The sequence below is a fragment of the Cebus imitator genome, unplaced genomic scaffold (genome assembly GCF_001604975.1).
Source record: "Cebus imitator isolate Cc_AM_T3 unplaced genomic scaffold, Cebus_imitator-1.0 Scaffold214, whole genome shotgun sequence".
Lineage (NCBI taxonomy): Eukaryota > Metazoa > Chordata > Mammalia > Primates > Cebidae > Cebus > Cebus imitator.
This window is the reverse complement of record NW_016107529.1, coordinates 1,905,027-1,922,602: the sequence shown is the minus strand read 5'-3', so window position 1 is coordinate 1,922,602 and position 17,576 is coordinate 1,905,027. Positions and strand designations below refer to the sequence as shown.

General features: G+C 42.3%; 1 protein-coding gene and 1 long non-coding RNA gene across 2 annotated transcripts; both read right to left on the bottom strand.

The window, feature by feature from the left end:
* Positions 1-401: 401 nt before the first annotated feature.
* On the bottom strand, positions 402-7,235 carry LOC119474136. The gene is made up of 3 exons (XR_005203426.1): positions 7,225-7,235; positions 3,009-3,011; positions 402-1,016 (listed from the first exon to the last, which is right to left on the bottom strand). It is a non-coding gene; the product is annotated as an uncharacterized LOC119474136 (long non-coding RNA).
* Positions 7,236-10,335: 3,100 nt separating this feature from the next.
* Positions 10,336-10,765, bottom strand: LOC108318069 (mitochondrial import receptor subunit TOM5 homolog). The gene is made up of 2 exons (XM_037745789.1): positions 10,605-10,765; positions 10,336-10,396 (listed from the first exon to the last, which is right to left on the bottom strand). The coding sequence occupies exons 1-2, from the start codon at positions 10,763-10,765 to the stop codon at positions 10,336-10,338; spliced, it is 222 nt and encodes a 73-aa protein (XP_037601717.1).
* Positions 10,766-17,576: the final 6,811 nt, after the last annotated feature.

The window sequence follows — 17,576 nt, the reverse complement described above, 5'->3', positions numbered from 1 at the left end:
TGGAGTCTCACTCTGTACCCAGGCTAGAGTACAGTGGCACAGTCTCGGCCCACTGCAACCTCCTTTCCTCCCCAGGTAGTTCAAGCAATTCTCCTGCCTCAGCCTCCCAAGTACCTGGGATTACAGGTGTGCACCACCATGCCTGGCTAATTTTTGTCTTTTTAGTAAAAATAGTGTTTTGCCATGTTAGTGAGGCTGGTCTCAAACTCCTGACCTCAGGTGATCTGCCACCTCAGCCTCCCAAAGTGTTGGGATTACAGGCGTGAGCCACCATGCCCCACTAATTTGCTCAATTCTCTATATCACTTTTTCTACATGATTAAATATAGTCAGATAATTTATCTGTTCCATTTATTTTCCTGAACCGGTAGCTCTGGAAGCCCTCTACTTTCCTAGTCTAATGTTTTTTTTTTTTTTTTTTTGGATTGCAGCCATTTATTGAAATTGGAGACATTTTTAATCTTCTTGAGACTCCATATCAGGCTGTCTACAAAGTCCACTGGGAGGCCAAGGATCATTTGAGCCCAGGAGTTTGAGGCTGTGGTGAGCCTCAAAGGGCCACCGCACTACAGCCTGGGTGAGGAAAGACCCTTTCAAGGGCGAAACTGCATGCTTGCTTGCTGTGGTCATTAAAAACTCTAGTTTTTAGGTTAGCAGGTCTGCCTGCATTTCTTCAAGCATGAATCCCAACCTTTGCTTCTTCAAAAGTTGCCCCCCAACTTGCTCCACACAGTGTAGTCAAACCAACTCTCCATACCTTTAAAAGGTCTCCAACATCTGCACCCAAGCAAGCCATCCATGGATAAAAACGTTACCAGCAGAACCCATAAAGCTGGTCCAGGCAAGTTGGACTCCACCATTTCAACTTCTAGCTTTCTGTGTAATGCCTGTGTGCCAACAGCTTGAGTTAGGCTTGCTCTTTAGGACTTCAGCAGCTATTCTCATCCTTCCTTTGGGACACAACTACCCATAAGGTGCTATCGAGAGCCACATTGCATCCGCACCTAGCTCCAAGCCTGACGAGAGCGGCCTCCTACCTCGAAAGGCTAGTCTAATCTTTATTCATGCCAAACAGCTGTCATTCTAGGATTACCCTTTATCATCATCGTGAGGATTCTCTTAGACTCGGCTGTTTATTTCCTCTTTTTACCTTTTTGTTATTTTTTTTTCTCATTTATATCTCCATGAAAAATATATTTTCTCCTTTAAGAATCCAAGCTCTTTCTGTTTTTTGAGTTTACTCTTTTTCTTTTTCCTTTCTTTTTGAGACAGGGTCTCGCTCTGTTGCCCAGGCTGGAGCGCAGTGGCCCAATTATAGCTCCCTGACACCTCCAACTCTTTGACGGAAGGGATCCTCCTGCCTCAGCCTCCTGAATAACTACGACTGCTGGCACATGCCACTATGCCCAGCTATTTATTATTGTTGTTTTTTTTTGTGTAGAGACAGCGTCTCCCTATATTGCTCAGGCTGGTCTCGAACTCCTGGGTTCAAGTGATCCTCCTGCTTTGGACTCCCAAAGTTCTGGGGTTACACGTGTGAGCCTCTGTGTCCAGCCTCGGTTTACTCTCTCATTTTGGTGGCACACTTTCTATAGTAGCTTTCCAAAACAAAGTTATGCAAAGTAATTTTTTGGAGACTTTGCAAATCTCAGTATGTCTTAATTTCCCTTTCACACTTGATTGGTAGTTCTCAAGATATAGAATTCTAAATTAAAAAAAAAGTTTTACACAGGATTTTTAAGGCATTGCTACTTTATATTTCTAGTGTTTGTTGTTAAGGCATTTAATATCATTCCAATTATCTCTCTATACCTTGTATGATACTATTATTTTTCCCTTAAAGCTGGAGCATACTTTCTTTATCTCCTAGTGTTCTTTTTTTCCTTCCTTTCCTTTCCTTTCTTTTTTTTTTTGAGACAGGATCTTGCTCTGTTGTCCAGGCTGGAGTGCAGTGGTGCCATCTTAACTCACTGCAATGTCCACTTCCCAGGCTCAAGCCACTCTCCTACCTCAGCCTCCTGAGGGGCTGGGATTACAGGCTCCTGCCACCACATCAGGCTAATTTTTGTATTTTTTTAGTAGAGATAGGGTTTCACCATGTTGGCCAGGCTGATCTTGAACTCCTGATCTCAAATGATCCTCCGATCTCTGTCTTCCAAAGTGCTGGGATTACAGACATGAGCCACCATGCCCAGCCAGTTTTGGTCTTTTTAAATGGGGTCTTGCTATGTTGCTCAGCCTGGTTTCAAACTCCTGGACTTGAGTGAGGCTTCTGCTTCAGCCTCCTAAAGTGCTGGGATTACAGTTGTGAGCCACCATGCCCAGGTGAGTATATACTTTTAAAACAATCATTTGTTCTCATTGGGGCCAGGTGTAGTGGCCTGTAATCCCAGCACTTTGGGAGGGTGAGGTAGGTGGATCACTTGAGAACAGGAGTTCGAGACTCGCCTGGTCAACATGGTGAAACCTCATCTCTACCAAAAAATACCTCCCCCCTCCAAAAAAAAATTAGCCAGGCGTGGTTGTGCATGGCTGTAGTCCCAGTTACTCAGGAAGCTGAGGTGGGAGAATCACTTGAACCCCGGAGATAGAGGTTGCAGTGAGCTGAGATCTTGCCACTGCACTCCAGCATGGGTGATAGAGTGAGACCCTGTCAAAAAGATTTAAAAAACCACAATCATTTATTCTCATTGTATTGATGTTTTGGGAGAGGAGAAGGGATAGATATATAGTTATATATATTATGTTAGAACTGGCTCAATTGGCCAGAAACTAAAACATTGAAATGATAACACCAATGGTGATAAGATTGTGGTGAAATCTTATGTGGGAAGTCTATTGTGGGAATACATACATTGTTGATATCAGTTTAAAGTAGTATAATTCATTTGCAATATAGAAATATGTTGCTATTTTTTTTTTGTCCTTTTTTGTTTGTCTGTTTTGAGACAGAGTCTCGCTCTGTTGCCCAAGCTGGAGTGCAATGGTGTGATCTCGGCTCAGAGCACCCGCTGCCTCCCAAGTTCAAATGGTTCTCCTGCCTCAGTCTTTCAAGTAGCTGGGATTATAGGTGCCTACCACCACACACTGGCTAATTTTTATATTTTCAATAGAGACGGGGTTTCATCACGTTGGCCAGGCTGGTCTCTAACACCTGAACTCAGGTGATCCACCCGTCTTTGCCTCCCAAAGTGCTGGGATTACAGGGGTGAGCCACCATGCCCAGCCTGTTGCTATGGTTTTAATATGTCTCCCAAAAAGCGTGTTTTGGAAACTTAATCCTCAGTACAAGTGTTGGGAGGTGGGGTCTAATAGGAAGCATTTAGGTCATGAGGGCCCCAAACTCATGAATGAATTAACGCCAATTATAACAGGGTTTGACGCTGCAAGTTTGCTCTCTTGCTCTCTCTCGTCCTCTCCTGCCCTTCCATCTTCTGCCAAAAGATGATGCAGCACAAAGACCCTCTTCAGATGCTGAATCCTCAGTCTTGGACTTCCTAGCCTCAAAATTGTGAAAACTAAATCTCTGTACTTTATAAATTACCCAGTATCAGGTATTCTGCAGTAGCAGCACAAAATGAATTAAGACATCTTGAGTTATGAAAATGCTTTGACTTTTATTTTATTATTATCATGATTATTTTTTGAGAGGGAGTTTTGCTCTTGTTGCCCAGGCTGGAGTGCAATGGCACGATCTCTGCTCACTGCAACCTTGGCCTCCTGGGTTTAGGCGATTCTTCTGCCTCAGCCTCTGGAGTAGCAGGGATTACAGGTGTATGCTACCATGACCAGCTAATTTTTTTTTTTTTCGTATTTTTAGTACAGACAAGGTTTCACGATGTTGGCCAGGCTAGTCTCAAACTCCTGACCTCAGGTGATTCACCTGCCTAGGCCTCCCAAAGTGCTGGGGTTACAGGTGTGAGCCACCATGCCTGGCCAATGCATTGACTTTTAATTGGCTATCCTATGAAATTATTGTAAACAAAACCAGATGTTTATCTTTTTTTTTTTTTTTTTTTTTTTTTGGTATGGGTTTTTTTTTTTTTTTTTTTTTTTTTTTTAATTTTTTTTTTTTTTTTTTTTTTTTTTTTTTTTTTTTTTTTTTTTTGAGGCGGAGTCTTGCTCTGTCGCCAGGCTGGAATGTAGTGGCGCAATCTCAGCTCACTGCAACCTCCGTCTCCTGGGTTCAAGCGATTCTTCCAACTCAGCCTCCTGAGTAGCTGGAACCACAGGCATGTGCTATCATGCCTGGCTAATTTTTGTATTTTTAGTAGAGACTGGGTTCACTATGTTGGCCAGGATGGTCTCGATCTCTTGACCTCATGATCGGCCCACCTCGGCCTCCCAAAGTGCTGGGATTATAGGCGTGAACCATTGAGCCTGACCTGGATGTTTATCTTAATGAAAAATTAGAGGCATAAAAATTTCCAGCAACCCCAGAATGTTCAAATTTAGTAGATTCTAGCATATCCAGTTGATAATATTATATAGTAATTATTTTAAAATATGAAGCCAGGTGCAGTGCCTCATGCCTATAATCCTAGCACTTTGGGAGGCTGAGGCAGGAGCATGACTTGAGCCCAGGAGTTTTAGACCAGCCAAGGCAACATAGTAAAACCTTGACTCTATAAAAATATACAAAAAATATGAATTACATTTAAATCAAACTTAACAATAAGTGCAATGAAAAGGGCACAAACAAATGTTCTTGTGGTTAAGCAATGTAAACTTTATATTTCTATTAAGGGAACATGCAAAAATAAAACCAGTTGTTTTAATGAGGTATAATTAGGAAGATTTTATTTTTCTTTGTTTCTTTCTTTTTTTTCCCCTTAGAAACAGGGTCTTGCTCTGTCACTCAGGCTGGAATGCAGTAGTGCGATCATAGCTCAGTATAACTTCAAACTCCTAGGCTCAAGGGATTCTTTTGCCTCAGCCTCTTGAGTAGCTGAGACTATAGGTGTGTGCCACCATGCCCAGCCAATTTTTTTATTTTTAGTAAAGACAGGGACTTTCTATGTTGCCCAGGCTGGGCTCAAACTCTTATCCTTAAGCGATCCTTCCGCCTTAACCCCTCCATTGTTTTTCTTTCTTTCTTTTTTTTTTAAATTCTTTTATGTTGTTATAGAAATGTTTCCATAATTAAAAGAAAGAAAGAAAGAAAAAAAAAACACCTCAAGCCCAAAGCTGACAAAAATCTTAGTGATTGTGCCTACCAGGCCCCTTAGATGAAGATGAAAACTAAACCATTCAGCCAAACATCTGAAAGTTTCAGAACAGCCAGTTCTTTGATGCTGAGTAGACTAAACAACCAGATGTTTGACTGAAATTTCTGTTTTCATCTGAAAGGCTGACATCATGCAACTATAGCCTGAGTTCATAACTGATGTCAGTTACCATAAGGTTCAATGAGTTGTTAACATGGCCCCAGGCAGCTCTCCTGGCCTTCCTCATTTGGTGCTCAAAAATATTGTCTTTGACTTGCTCTTAGTTTTAGGTGTTACCATAGTTCTTTTATTATTCGTCATTATCTAGAGAATAAAGGCTAAACTGCTTAACCCCTCATAATGTGGCTCCAACTGACTTCACCAGCCCTGTCTCTAATCATTTCCTTCTCTGACAATGTCTATATTCTCTAGATGCTAAAGATACAGTCGCTGATTCTGGCTAGGGAATACCGCTGTTATCGTTCATGTAGCTATTCTGTGCTAGAGTGCTAGGGCTTTGTATACACTATTGAGTTTAATCTTCACTGTAACCTCTTGTGGCATTATGATTTGCATTTTACCAATGAAGAAAGTGAGGCTCAGAGAAGTAAACTGTCTTGCTCAAAGTCATAACCACTAAGTAACAGAGCCAAGACTAAGCCTATTGGATTCCAAAGCCTGTGCTTTTAATTACAACACCACAGAGACATGTACTCTAATACATTTACTAAGGTATTTTGGTGGCTACAGTGGAATTATGGAGAGAATGAGAATTATGAAATGACAGGAAACAGGTGGAAATAGGCAAAATTTTAGTCCAAGAACCATTTATAGCGTGCCTAATATGTGCTGGACCCTATGGCTAGTCCTAGGGACACAGAAAAGTCAACTATCATTTCTGCCCTGAAGGAGATATCAGACACCTAAAATTAGGTAGAAAACACAGGTGTTCTAGAAATGGAGCCAGCAGAAGTAATGGTGACATACATGTCCAGGTCAAGAGATGGAGACCATCCTGGACAACATAGTGAAAACCCATCTCTACTAAAAATACAAAAATTAGCTGGGCGTCGTGGTGTGCGCCTGTAGTCCCAGCTACTCAGGAGGCTGAGGCAGGGGAATTCCTTGAACCCAGGAGATAGAGGTTGCAGTGAGCCGAGATCGTGCCTCTGCACCCCAGCCTGGCAAGAGAGCAGGACTCCATCTCAAGATAAAAGTAAAAATAAAGCAAGAGAGGAGGATAGGAAGTATCAATGGGATAGAGAAGTTCATTCAGGAAGCCCCTCTGAAAAGTTGATATTTAAGCAAAGACCTTGTATTTTCACAAAGAGGAAAGCATTCCAGGTACAGGGAAGAACAAGTGCAAAGACCCTGCGGCTGGAGTGTGCTTGGTGTAATATGGAAACAGCAAGAACACCACATTAATTGGAGCAGAGTAAATATTATAAGAATTCTGACCTCTGCCCACCCTCCTAGGCCTCCCAAAATGCTGGGATTACAGGTGTGAGCTATTGGGCCCAGCTGCATACCTTATTTTTATTGTGCTTCACTTTATTGTGCTTTGTAGACATTGTGGGGTTTTTTCCCCCCACAATTTGAGGCTTTTGACAACGCTGCATCCAGCAAGTCTATTGGTGCCATTTTTCTAGTAGTATGTTCTCACTTCATGTCTTTGTGTTACATTTTGGTAATTCTCACAATATTTAAAACTTTGTCTTAGCTGAGTATGGTGGCATGCACCTGTAGTCGCAGCTGCTCAGAGGCTGAGGCTGGAGGATCGCTTGAGTCCAGGAGTTTGAGGCTGCACTAAGCTATAATTATGACACTGCACCTCAGCCTGGGCGACAGAGCAAGACTCTGTCTCTAAAGAAAACCAAACATGGGGCTGGGCACGGTAACTCATGCCTGTAATCCCAGCACTTTGGGAGGCCAAGGAGGGAGGATCACCTGAGGTTAGGAGTTCGAGACCAGCCTGGCCAACATGGCGAAACCCTGTCTCTAGTAAAAAAACTACAACAAAAAATTGCCGGCCGTGGTGGTGGGCGCCTGTAATCCCAGCTACTCAGGAGGCTGAGGCAGGAGAATCGCTTGACCCCAGGAGCCAAGATCACACCACTGCATTCCAGCCTGGGCAACAAGAGTGAAACTCAGTCTCAAAAAAAGAAAAGAAAAGAAAAGAAAACCTGGCTGAGTGTGATGACTCATGTCTATATTCCTAGCACTTTGGGATGCCAAGGTGGGCAGATTACTTGAGCTCAGGAGTTTGAAACCGGCCTGTGCAGCATAGTGAGACCCCATATCAATTTCTTAAAAAAAGAAAACAAAACCAAACATGCAAAAATATTAATAAACTTTGTCATTACTATCATCTGTTATGGTGATCTATTATCAGTGATCTTTGATGTTACCACTGAAATTGTTTTGGGAGTGCTACAAGCTGTGCCCATATCAAATGGTGACCATAATCCGTAAATGTTGTATGTGTTCTGACTGCTCCACCAACCAACAGTCCCCTGTCTCTCTCTCTCCTCAGGCCTACCTATTCCCTGAGACACAGCAATATTGAAATTAGGCCAAAATAACCCTACGATGGTGTCTAAGTGTTCAAGTGAAAGGAAGAGTCGTATGTCTCTCACATTGCTTTTATTATTTATTTTAAATTTTTTGATATTTATTTATTTATTTTTGAGATAGAGTCTTGCTCTGTCACCCAGGCTGAAGTGCAATGGCACGATCTTAGCTCACTGCAACCTCCGCCTTCCAGATTCAAGCAATTCTCCTGCCTCAGCTTCCTGAGTAGCTGGGATTACAGGTGTCTGCCACCCTGCCTGGCTAGTTTTTTGTATTTTTAATAGAGAAGGGGTTTCACCATGTTGGCCAGGCTGGTCTTAAACTCCTGACCTCAGGTGATCCACCCGCCTCAGCCACCCAAAGTGCTGGGATTACAGGCATTAGTCACTGCACTCGGCCATATTTATTTATTTTTCGTAGAGATGAAGAGGTCTCATTGTGTTGCCCAGGCTGATCTTGAAATCTTGAGCTCAATTGATCTTCCTGCTTTGGGCTCCCAAATTGTTGGGACTACAAGCATGAGCCACCATGCCCAGCCTATTTAATTTTTTGTAGAGATGAGGGGAGTCCTTGCTACGTTGCCCAAGCTGGCTTGAACTTCATGCCTTAAGTGATCCTCTTGCCTTGGCCTCCCAAAGCACTGGGATTACAGGAGTGAGCCAGTGTGCCTGCCATTTCTCACTATAAATCAAAACCTAGAAATTATTATTCAGTGAGGAAGGCATGTCAAAAGCAGAGATAAGCTACAGAGTAGGCCTCTTGTGCCAGTTTGCAAAGTTGTGAATGCAAAGGAAAAGTTCTTGAAGGAAATTAAAAGTGTTGATGGGCATCGTGGTACACAAGTGTAATCCCAGCTACTTGGGAGACAGACCAGAGGATTGCTTGAGGCCAGAACTTTGAAACCAGCCTGGGCAATATTTATAAATAAAGTGCTACTCCAGTGAACACATGAATAATAAGAAAGCAAAACTGTTTTACTGATGATACGGAGAAAGTAGGAGTGATCTGGATAGAAGATCAAACCAGCCACAACATGCCTTTAAGTCAAAGCCTTATCCAGAGCAATTCTATGAAGGCTACGGGAGGTGAGGAAGCTTCAGGAGACAAGTTTGAAGCTAGAAGAGGTTGGTCCATGAGGTTTAAGAAAATAAACCAGGCCTGGCACGGTGGCTCACGCCTGTAATCTCAACACTTTGGGAGGCTGAGGCCGGCAGATCATGGGGTCAAGAGATTGAGACCATCCTGGCCAACATAGTGAAATCCCATCTCTACTAAAATACAGAAATTAGCTGGGCATGGTGGCGTGCACCTGTGGTACCAGCTACTCGGGAGGCTGGGCAGTAGAATTGCTTGAACCTGGGAGGTGGAGGTTGCAGTGAGCCAAGATCATGCCACTGCACTCCAGCCTGGCGCCTGGCAACAGAGCGAGACTCTGTCTCAAAAATAAAATAAAATAAAATAAAATAAAAAATAAAAAAATTAAATTTATTTGGATGAAGTCTTCCTAAAAAGTTATTAAAAAAAAGAAAAGAAACCATATCCATTACATCAAAGTACAAGGTGAAGCAGCAAGTGCTGATGTAGAAGCTGCAGCAAGTTATGCAGAAGACCTGGCTGAGGTAGTGATGAAGCTGGGTACACTAAACAACAGATTTTCTTTTCCTTGACATCACTGATCTGAAGGCAAAACAACAGATTTTCAGTGAGGATGAAACAACCTTTTATTGGAAGAAAATGCCATCTAGGACTTATACAGCTAGACAGAAGTCAATGCCAGGCTTCACGGCTTTAAGGGAGTGGCTGACTCTCGCTAGGTGCTAATGCAGCTAGTGACTAAGTTGAAGCCAGTTCCTCATTGATCATTATGAAAATCCTAAGGCCTTTGAGAATTATGCTCTCTACTCTCCCTGTGCTCTAGAAATGAAACAACAAAGTCTGGATGAGAGCACGTCTCTTTTTTACAGTATGGATATATATATCTCCACACTCTGTGTGTGTTTGTGCGTGTGTGTATTTTTTTTTTTTTTTTTTTTTTTTTTTTTTTTTTTTTTTAGATGGAGTTTTGCTCTGTTGCCCAGGCTGGAATGCAGTGGTGTGATCTTGACTCCTGGGGTCAAGCGATTCTCCTGTCCCAGCCTCCTAAGTAGCTGGGATTACAGGCACATGCCACCATGCCTGGCTAATTTTTGTATTTTTAGTAGAGATAGGGGTTTGCCATGTTGGCCAGGCTGGTCTTGAACTCCTGACCTCAAGTGATGTGCCTGCTTCCTTTGGCCTCCCAAAGTGCTGGGATAATATATGTGAGCCACCTCGCCCAGCCTGTATGTGTTTTTTGAGACAGGGTCTTGCTCTGTGATTCAAGCTGGAGTGTAGTTGTGCAATCACAGCTTACTGCAGTCTTGATCTCTTGGGCCAAGTGATCCTTCCACTTCAGTCTCCCAAGTAGCTGGGACCACAGGTATGTGCCACCATACCCAGCTAATTCTTTTATTTTTTATATTTCCTAATAGTTTTGTATTTTAGCTATGGAGGTCAGTTACCAGAGCCAAACTTGCTCTTAAGAAGCAGAATTTTTATGTCCATTCAAAGAGTCTCTTATATCTTTCTCAGCCTTTTCACTTGCAGAGAGGAGTAAAAACTTCATGATAATGCATTCACACGGGATGCCCAATCTTTGTATTCTGTCCAGTTTCTTTCTTTCTTTTTTTTTTTTTTTTTAATAAAGATGAGGTTTCACCATGTTGGTCAGACTAGTCTTGAACTCTCAACCTCAGGTGATCCACCCGCCTTGGCTTCCAAAGTGCTTGGATTACAGGTGTGAGCCACCATGCCCAGCCTTTGTCCAGTTTCTTTAAGATAAAAGATGTAACTCTCAGTAGGGCCACATAGATGAGGAAGTTCTGTATGGAAGAGATCACATCCTTGTACGTCTTCTCTTTCATCTCCTCCAGGTCCAGCGTCAGTGTGAGGCCCTCAGTCTGGTACATCATGGCTGTGACTCACCAGCCTTCAGCTGCTGCACTCTGCTGTCAGTAGCTGCCTTGCACCCAAACTCAATTTAAAAAAAAATTTTTTTGAGACAGAGCCTCGCTCTGTTGCCCAGGCTAGAGTGCAATGGTGCAATCTTAGCTCACTACAACCTCTGTCTCTCAGGTGGCAATTCTCCTGCCTCAGCCCCTCAAGCTGGGATTACACATGCATGCCACCATTCCTGACTAATTTTTGTATTTTTTTTCGCTTAGTAGAGACAGAGTTTCGCCATGTTGGCCAGGCTGGTCTCGAACTCCTGACCTTAGGTGATCAGGCCACCTTGGCCTCCCAGAGCTGGGATTACAGGTGTGAGCCACCACGCCTGGCCTTTTTTTTTAAAAAAGTTATTTTTTTATAGAGACAGGATCTTGCTATGTTGCCCAGGCTGATCTCAAACTCGTGGCCTCAAGAGACACTCCTGACTCCAACTCCTAATGCTGGAATTAGAGATGTGAGCTGTTGTTCCTGACTTGTACTGAACTTTTTAGCCCACTGCTGAGACTTATTGATCAGAAAAAAGAGATTCCAAAAGGTTGCTGAGAAAAAGAAGAAGGAGGAGGAGGAGGAAGAAGAACAAGAAGAGGAAGAGGAAGAAGGACAAAGAGGAAGAAGAAGGAGGAGGAAGAAGAGTAATAAGAAGGAGAAGGAGAAGGAGAAGGGGAAAGAGAAGGAGGAGAAGAAGGATTACTGCTTATACTCATTCACAATGCATTTACTCACCCAAGAGCTCTAACAGAGATGTACAAGGAGATGAATGTTTTCATGCCTGCTAATACAACATCCTTTCTGCAGCCTATGGATCAAGGAGTAATTTAAACCTGCCAGTCTTACTTTTACAATTACATTTCATAACATAGGTAGTATTCTGCTGATGGATTTGGGCAAAGTACATTGAAAACTTTCTGGAAAGGATTCACCATTCTAGATGCCATTAAGAATATTTGTGGTTCATGGGAGGAAGCCAAAATACCAACATTAACAGGAGTTTGGAAGAAATTGACTCCGTACCTCCTGGATGACTTTAGGGGTTCAAGACTTCTGCAGATGTGATAGAAATAGCAAGAAAACTAGAATTAGAAATGGAACCTGAAGACATGACTGAATTGCTGCAATCTCATGATAAAACTTAAATGGATGCAGAGTTGCTTCTTATGGATGAGCGAACAAGTGGTTTCTTTTTCTTTTATTTTTGAGGTAGAGTCTTGCTCTGGCCCCCAGTCTGGAGTGCAGTGATGTGATCTCTGCTCACTACAGCCTTAACCTCCCAAGCGCAAGGGATTCTCCTGCCTCAGCCTCCAGAGTAGCTGGGATTACAGGTGTCCACCACCACGCCTAGCTAATTTTTGTATTTTTAGTAGAGATGGGGTTTCACCATGTTGACCAAGCTGGTCTCGGACTCTGACCTCAAGTGATCCTCCTGCCTTGGCCTCCCAAAGTGCTGGGATTACAGGTGTGATCCACCATGCCTGGCCTCTTTATTTATTTTTTAAATAGAGATAGAGTCTTCCTATGTTGCCCAGGCTGGCAATCATGGCTCACTGCAACCTTGACCTCCTAGGCTCAAGCTATCCTCCTGCTTCAGCCTTCCAAGTAACTAGTACTACACATGTGCACCATCATATTCAGCTAATTTAAAAGAATGTTTTTGAGGAGATGGGGGTCTCACTATGTTGCCCATGCTGTTTAGAATGGCCAAGCTCAAGTGATTCTCTCACCTTGGCCTCGCAAAGTTCTGGGATTACAGGTGTGTGCCATCGTGCCTAGCCAGAAGGTGGTTTCTTGAGATAGAATCTACTCCTGATGAAGATACTATGAACATGGTAGAAATGACAACAAAGGATTTAGAATAGGGCATAAATTTAGTTGATAAAGCAGCAGCAGGGTTTGAGAGGACTGAGTCCAATTTTAAAAGATACTCTACTATTGGTAAAATGCTATCAAATAGTGCTGCATACTACAGATAAATCTTTCATGAAAGGAAGTGTCAATTCATGTGGCAAATGCTACGTTGTCTTATTTTAAGAAACTGTCACAGCCACCCCACCTGTTAGCAGATACCACCCTGATCAGTCAGCAGCCATTAACATTGAGCCTTCACCACCAAAAAGATTATGGCTTGCCGAAGGTTCACATGATTGTTAGCATTGTGTTTTTTTTTTTTTTTTTAGCAATAAAGTATTTTTAGGCCAGATGTAGTGGCTCACACCTGTAAGCACTTTTGGAGACAGAGGTGGGCCAATCACTTGAGCTCAGGAGTTTGAGACCAGCCTGGGCAACATGGTGAAACCCCATCTCAGGCCAGGAGTGGTGGCTCACGCCTGTAATTCCAGCACTTTGGGAGGCTGAGAAGGGCGAATCACTGGAGGTCAGGAGTTTGAGACCAGCTTAGCCAACATGGCAAAACGCTGTCTCTACTAAAAATACAAAAATTAGCCACGCATGGTGGCACGTGTCTGTAATCCCAGCTACTTAGGATGCTGAGGCAGGAGAATTGCTTGAACCTGAGAGGTGGAGGTTGCAGTGAGCTGAGATTGTGCCACTACACTCCAGCCTGGGCAACAGAGTGAAAGTCTGTCTCAAAAACATAAAAAAAAATTCTACAAAAAATACAAAAATTAGCCAGATGTGGCAGCATACACTTGTGGTCCCAGTTACTCGGGAGGCTGAGGTGGGAGGATCACTTGAGCCCAGAAGGTACAGGCTACAGTGAGCCAAGATCACACCACTACACTCCAGTCTGGGTGACAGAGCCAGACCCTGTCTCAACAACAAAACAACAAAAAGAAAGTATTTTAAAATTAAGATAAGTACTTTTTTTTCTGTACTTATTTTTTTTGAGACAGAGTTTTGCTTTTGTTGCCCAGGCTAGAGTGCAATGGCTCACTGCAACCTCTGCCTCCTGGGTTCAAGTGATTCCCCTGCCTCAGCCTCCCAAGTAGCTGGGATTACAGACACCCGCCACCACACCCGGCTAATTTTTGTATTTTTAGTAGAGATAGGTTTTCACTATGTTGGCCAGGCTGGTCTCGAATGCCTGACCTCAGGTGATCCACCTGCCTCAGACTCCCAAAGTGCTGGGATTACAGGTGTGAGCCACCGTGCCTGGCCATTAAGTATGGTTTTAAAGACAGAATGCTATTGTGCACTTAACAGATTATAGTATAGGGTAAAAATAACTTTTCTGTGTACTGGGAAACCAAAAAATTTGTGTGACTCACTTTATTGCAATATTCACTTTATTGTGGTATATTCTTTATTGTACCGGTCTGGAACTGAACACAGAATATCTTTGAGGTATGCCTCTCTACCATATTTTAAAGATATAGCTTAGTAAGATTTTGCTGACAGGTCAAATTCCAGTATGAAAGAATAGAATCAAAGCTTATACCAAGGTTTTACCATAAGGAAATGAAAGACTAGAATTGTTTACTTTGAAGAATGAGACTGAGGAAGCAGCAGTATTTGAGGGAAAGATCTGAAGCTCAGTTTGGACATGCCAAGCTTTATATGCATTTTAAATATTCAGATGGAGCTGCTAAGTAGGCAATTTGATACATGAGTTGTAGTTCAGGGGAGAGATCCAGGCTAGAGATAAAAATGTGGGATTTATCAGTATGTAGATGATATTTGAGCTCACAGGACTGAATGAGGCCACCCAGGGAGTGAGTCCATACAAGAGAAAAGTGCAAGAGCTGAGCTTCACAAACTCCAACATTTAGAGGTCAGTATATGGGCAAGCAGAAAGGGAGACTGAGGGGGAATTATTAAAATTAGATTAAGTGAGAAAAGCCAGGCACAGAAAGACAAATATTGCATGTTCTCACTCATATGTCAGACCTATAAAATGTTGATCTGATAGACGCAGAGAGTGGAATGATAGTTACCAGAGGCTGGGTGAGGATAGGAGGATGCAGAGAGATTAGTTAATGGATACAAACATATGGTTTGATAGAAGGAAAAAGTTCTACAGTTTGGTAGCACAGTAGGGTGAATATAGTTAACACCAATGTACTGTATATTTCAAAACAGCTAGAAGAGGAGATCTGAAATGTCTTCTCTTTCATTTCATTATTTACACATTGTATGCATGATTTGATCATTGCATATTGTATGCATGTATCAAAGTATGATATGTACTGCACAAATATATACAATTATGTATCAATAAAAAAGTAATTTGCACAAGTCTAAAAAAATAGAAAGAAAACAAGGAGAGAGTATATCCTAGAAGTCAAATGAAGAAGCCACTTCTAGGAAAAGGGAGTAATCAATTCAATCATGTGCTGCTGAGAACTGACCCTGGGACTTGACAACATGGAGGTCATTTGTGATCTTGACAAAAGCAATTCCAATGGGATATTGGGTCACAGCCGGATTGGAAAAGTCTAAGTGAGACTTAGAGGAAAGCAAGTGGAAACAGTGAGATTAGATAAGACTTTTGAGGAGTTTTTAGTAAAGGGGGGCAGAAAATAGGATTGAAATTGGAAGGGTATGTGAAGTCACGGGAGGGTGATTTTTAAAATGGGAGAAATAATAGCACTTGCATGTGTGTGTTTATGTGCTTATAGGAATGGCCTAGTACAGGGTTTCGCAGTTTGGCACTATTGACATTTTGGGCAGAATAATTCTTTGTTATGAAGGGCCGTCCTCTGCACTGTAAGATGTTTAGAAACATTCCTAGCATTCTATCCACTAGAGGCCAGTAGCGCGCCCTGCCTCTTTCCTGGGTTGTAATAACCGCAAAAGTCTCCAGACGTTGCCAAATGTCCCTTGTGGAAGGGGAATGGCAAAATCACTCCCGATCTAGTAAAATAAAATAAAATAAAAAATTTTGGTGATGCAGAATATAGAATGGGAGAATTGCTAGGGGAAATTTCTCTGAGTTGATGAGAAGAGATGGAATCTACTGCCCAATAAGAAGAATGAGTCTGCTAGAATCACAGACTCATCCCCATTAACAGAGAAAGCAGAGATGTGAGCACAGATGTAGCTAGGGGCTAGATGGGCTGGTGGGAACATATGGAAATTCTCCTCTACTTGCCTTTGATATCTCAGTGAAATAAGAAGCAAAGTAAGCAGCTGGAAAAGAAGCACTGCAAAAGAACATTTGCAGGAAAAAAAAAATCAAAAGGAGGTATTGAAGGTTTTAGGAGACAGGGGATCTGACGGAGGTCATCTCAGAGAATGAGATGTAAAATGGACTGGAGAAATACACTAACTGCTAAGCAACTTTACTATTCAGCAGCGAAGACTCATTAAGTGTAGAGTAAGACTAATTAACGTTGTTATGTATTTTTCTTCAGTCCTACTCAGGGTCTTTGTTCAGGTACTGAGTAAGCAGAGAGTTGGATATAAGCATGACAGCAGATTCACCAAGAGAGTACCATGAAGTGAAGGGAGCAAGGGAGTCCAGGAGATATGCAAGGGAGTGGCTATGATGATTGACCATGATATTTAAGCTGGGCATGGAAGAATTAAAAACAAAGGGATGGAAGATTGTGAAAAGGAATGCCATAGGATCATCAGTGGAATATAGGTCCCCGTGGGATTGAAAGATTATTAGAGTTGATATTAAATAAAGTTAGCTGGAAATATAGAAAGTCAGAGGATGAGATCCTTGAAATTGAAACTATAGAGAGACACATTTATTGGTAGGGACAATGTCTAGGGTATGGACATGGTTGTGAGTTTCATGGGAAGGGTCACAAAAGCAGATTCACAGAGACATAAGGTATCTGATTCCGGGTGCTGAGGAGTGACAGCAAGACCTTACTGAAGTAACTAACATAAATGGTCACCAACTTCTACTCTATCTTAGATGATCAGCCAAACTATTTATGGGACTATCATCCCCCTTGCTAGTGACTGATTTATGGATGGCCAAGTGGATAAGGGAAAGTATTGTGGAGAACTCTGGAAAGTATTTCCTTATTCTACAGAGAGAGGAAGCTCCTCTTCCTCCTCTGGATTTGGTAATGCCTGAAACCTCTGTCACCGTCCTGTTACCAGCCTGAAGATGAAGCTTTCAGTGAAGATGGCAGATAAAGGGAAAGTACATGGGCTCTTTTTTTCTCTTCTTTTTTTTTGAGACTGGATTGTCCAGGCTGGAGTGCCATGGCTCCAGCACAACTCACTGTAGCCTCAAATTCCTGGGCTCAAGTATCCTCCTACCTCAGCCTCCTGAGCAGCTGGGACTACAGGTGTGTGCCACCACATTCTGCTAATAATAGTAAGGAAAAAATGTAGAGATGTGGTCTTGCTATGTTGCCCTGGTTGCTGACATCCTGGCCCCAAGTGATTCTCCTGCCTTAGCCTCCCAAAGTGCTGTGATTATAGGCATAAGCCACCATCCCTGGCAAACAGAGACAGTATTTCATCCTAAAGAAAACAGAGAGCCAAGGGAAGGCTTTTGGTAGGCTAAACAAACAAAAGGTTTGTTTTGGTTTTGAGGGTAAGAATTTTCAAAAGGGAAATTCTTTTTCTCTGCCTTTTCCTGTAAGTAAAACTCCTATCGATTTCAAACATCTACTCATTCATTCAATAACTATTTACTAAGCACTTACTATGTGCCAATGAAAGTTATAGGAACTTAGGATACAGTAATGAACAAAACAGAGAAACATTCCTAATACCATAGATCTTTTGTCCTATTCAAGTCAAATAGTACCTTCTCCAAGATGTCTGCCCGAAGTCTCTCAATCACATTTACTATTTCCTTCTGCTTTTATGGCACATTGTACTATGTTAATGACATTTATCATAGTCTAC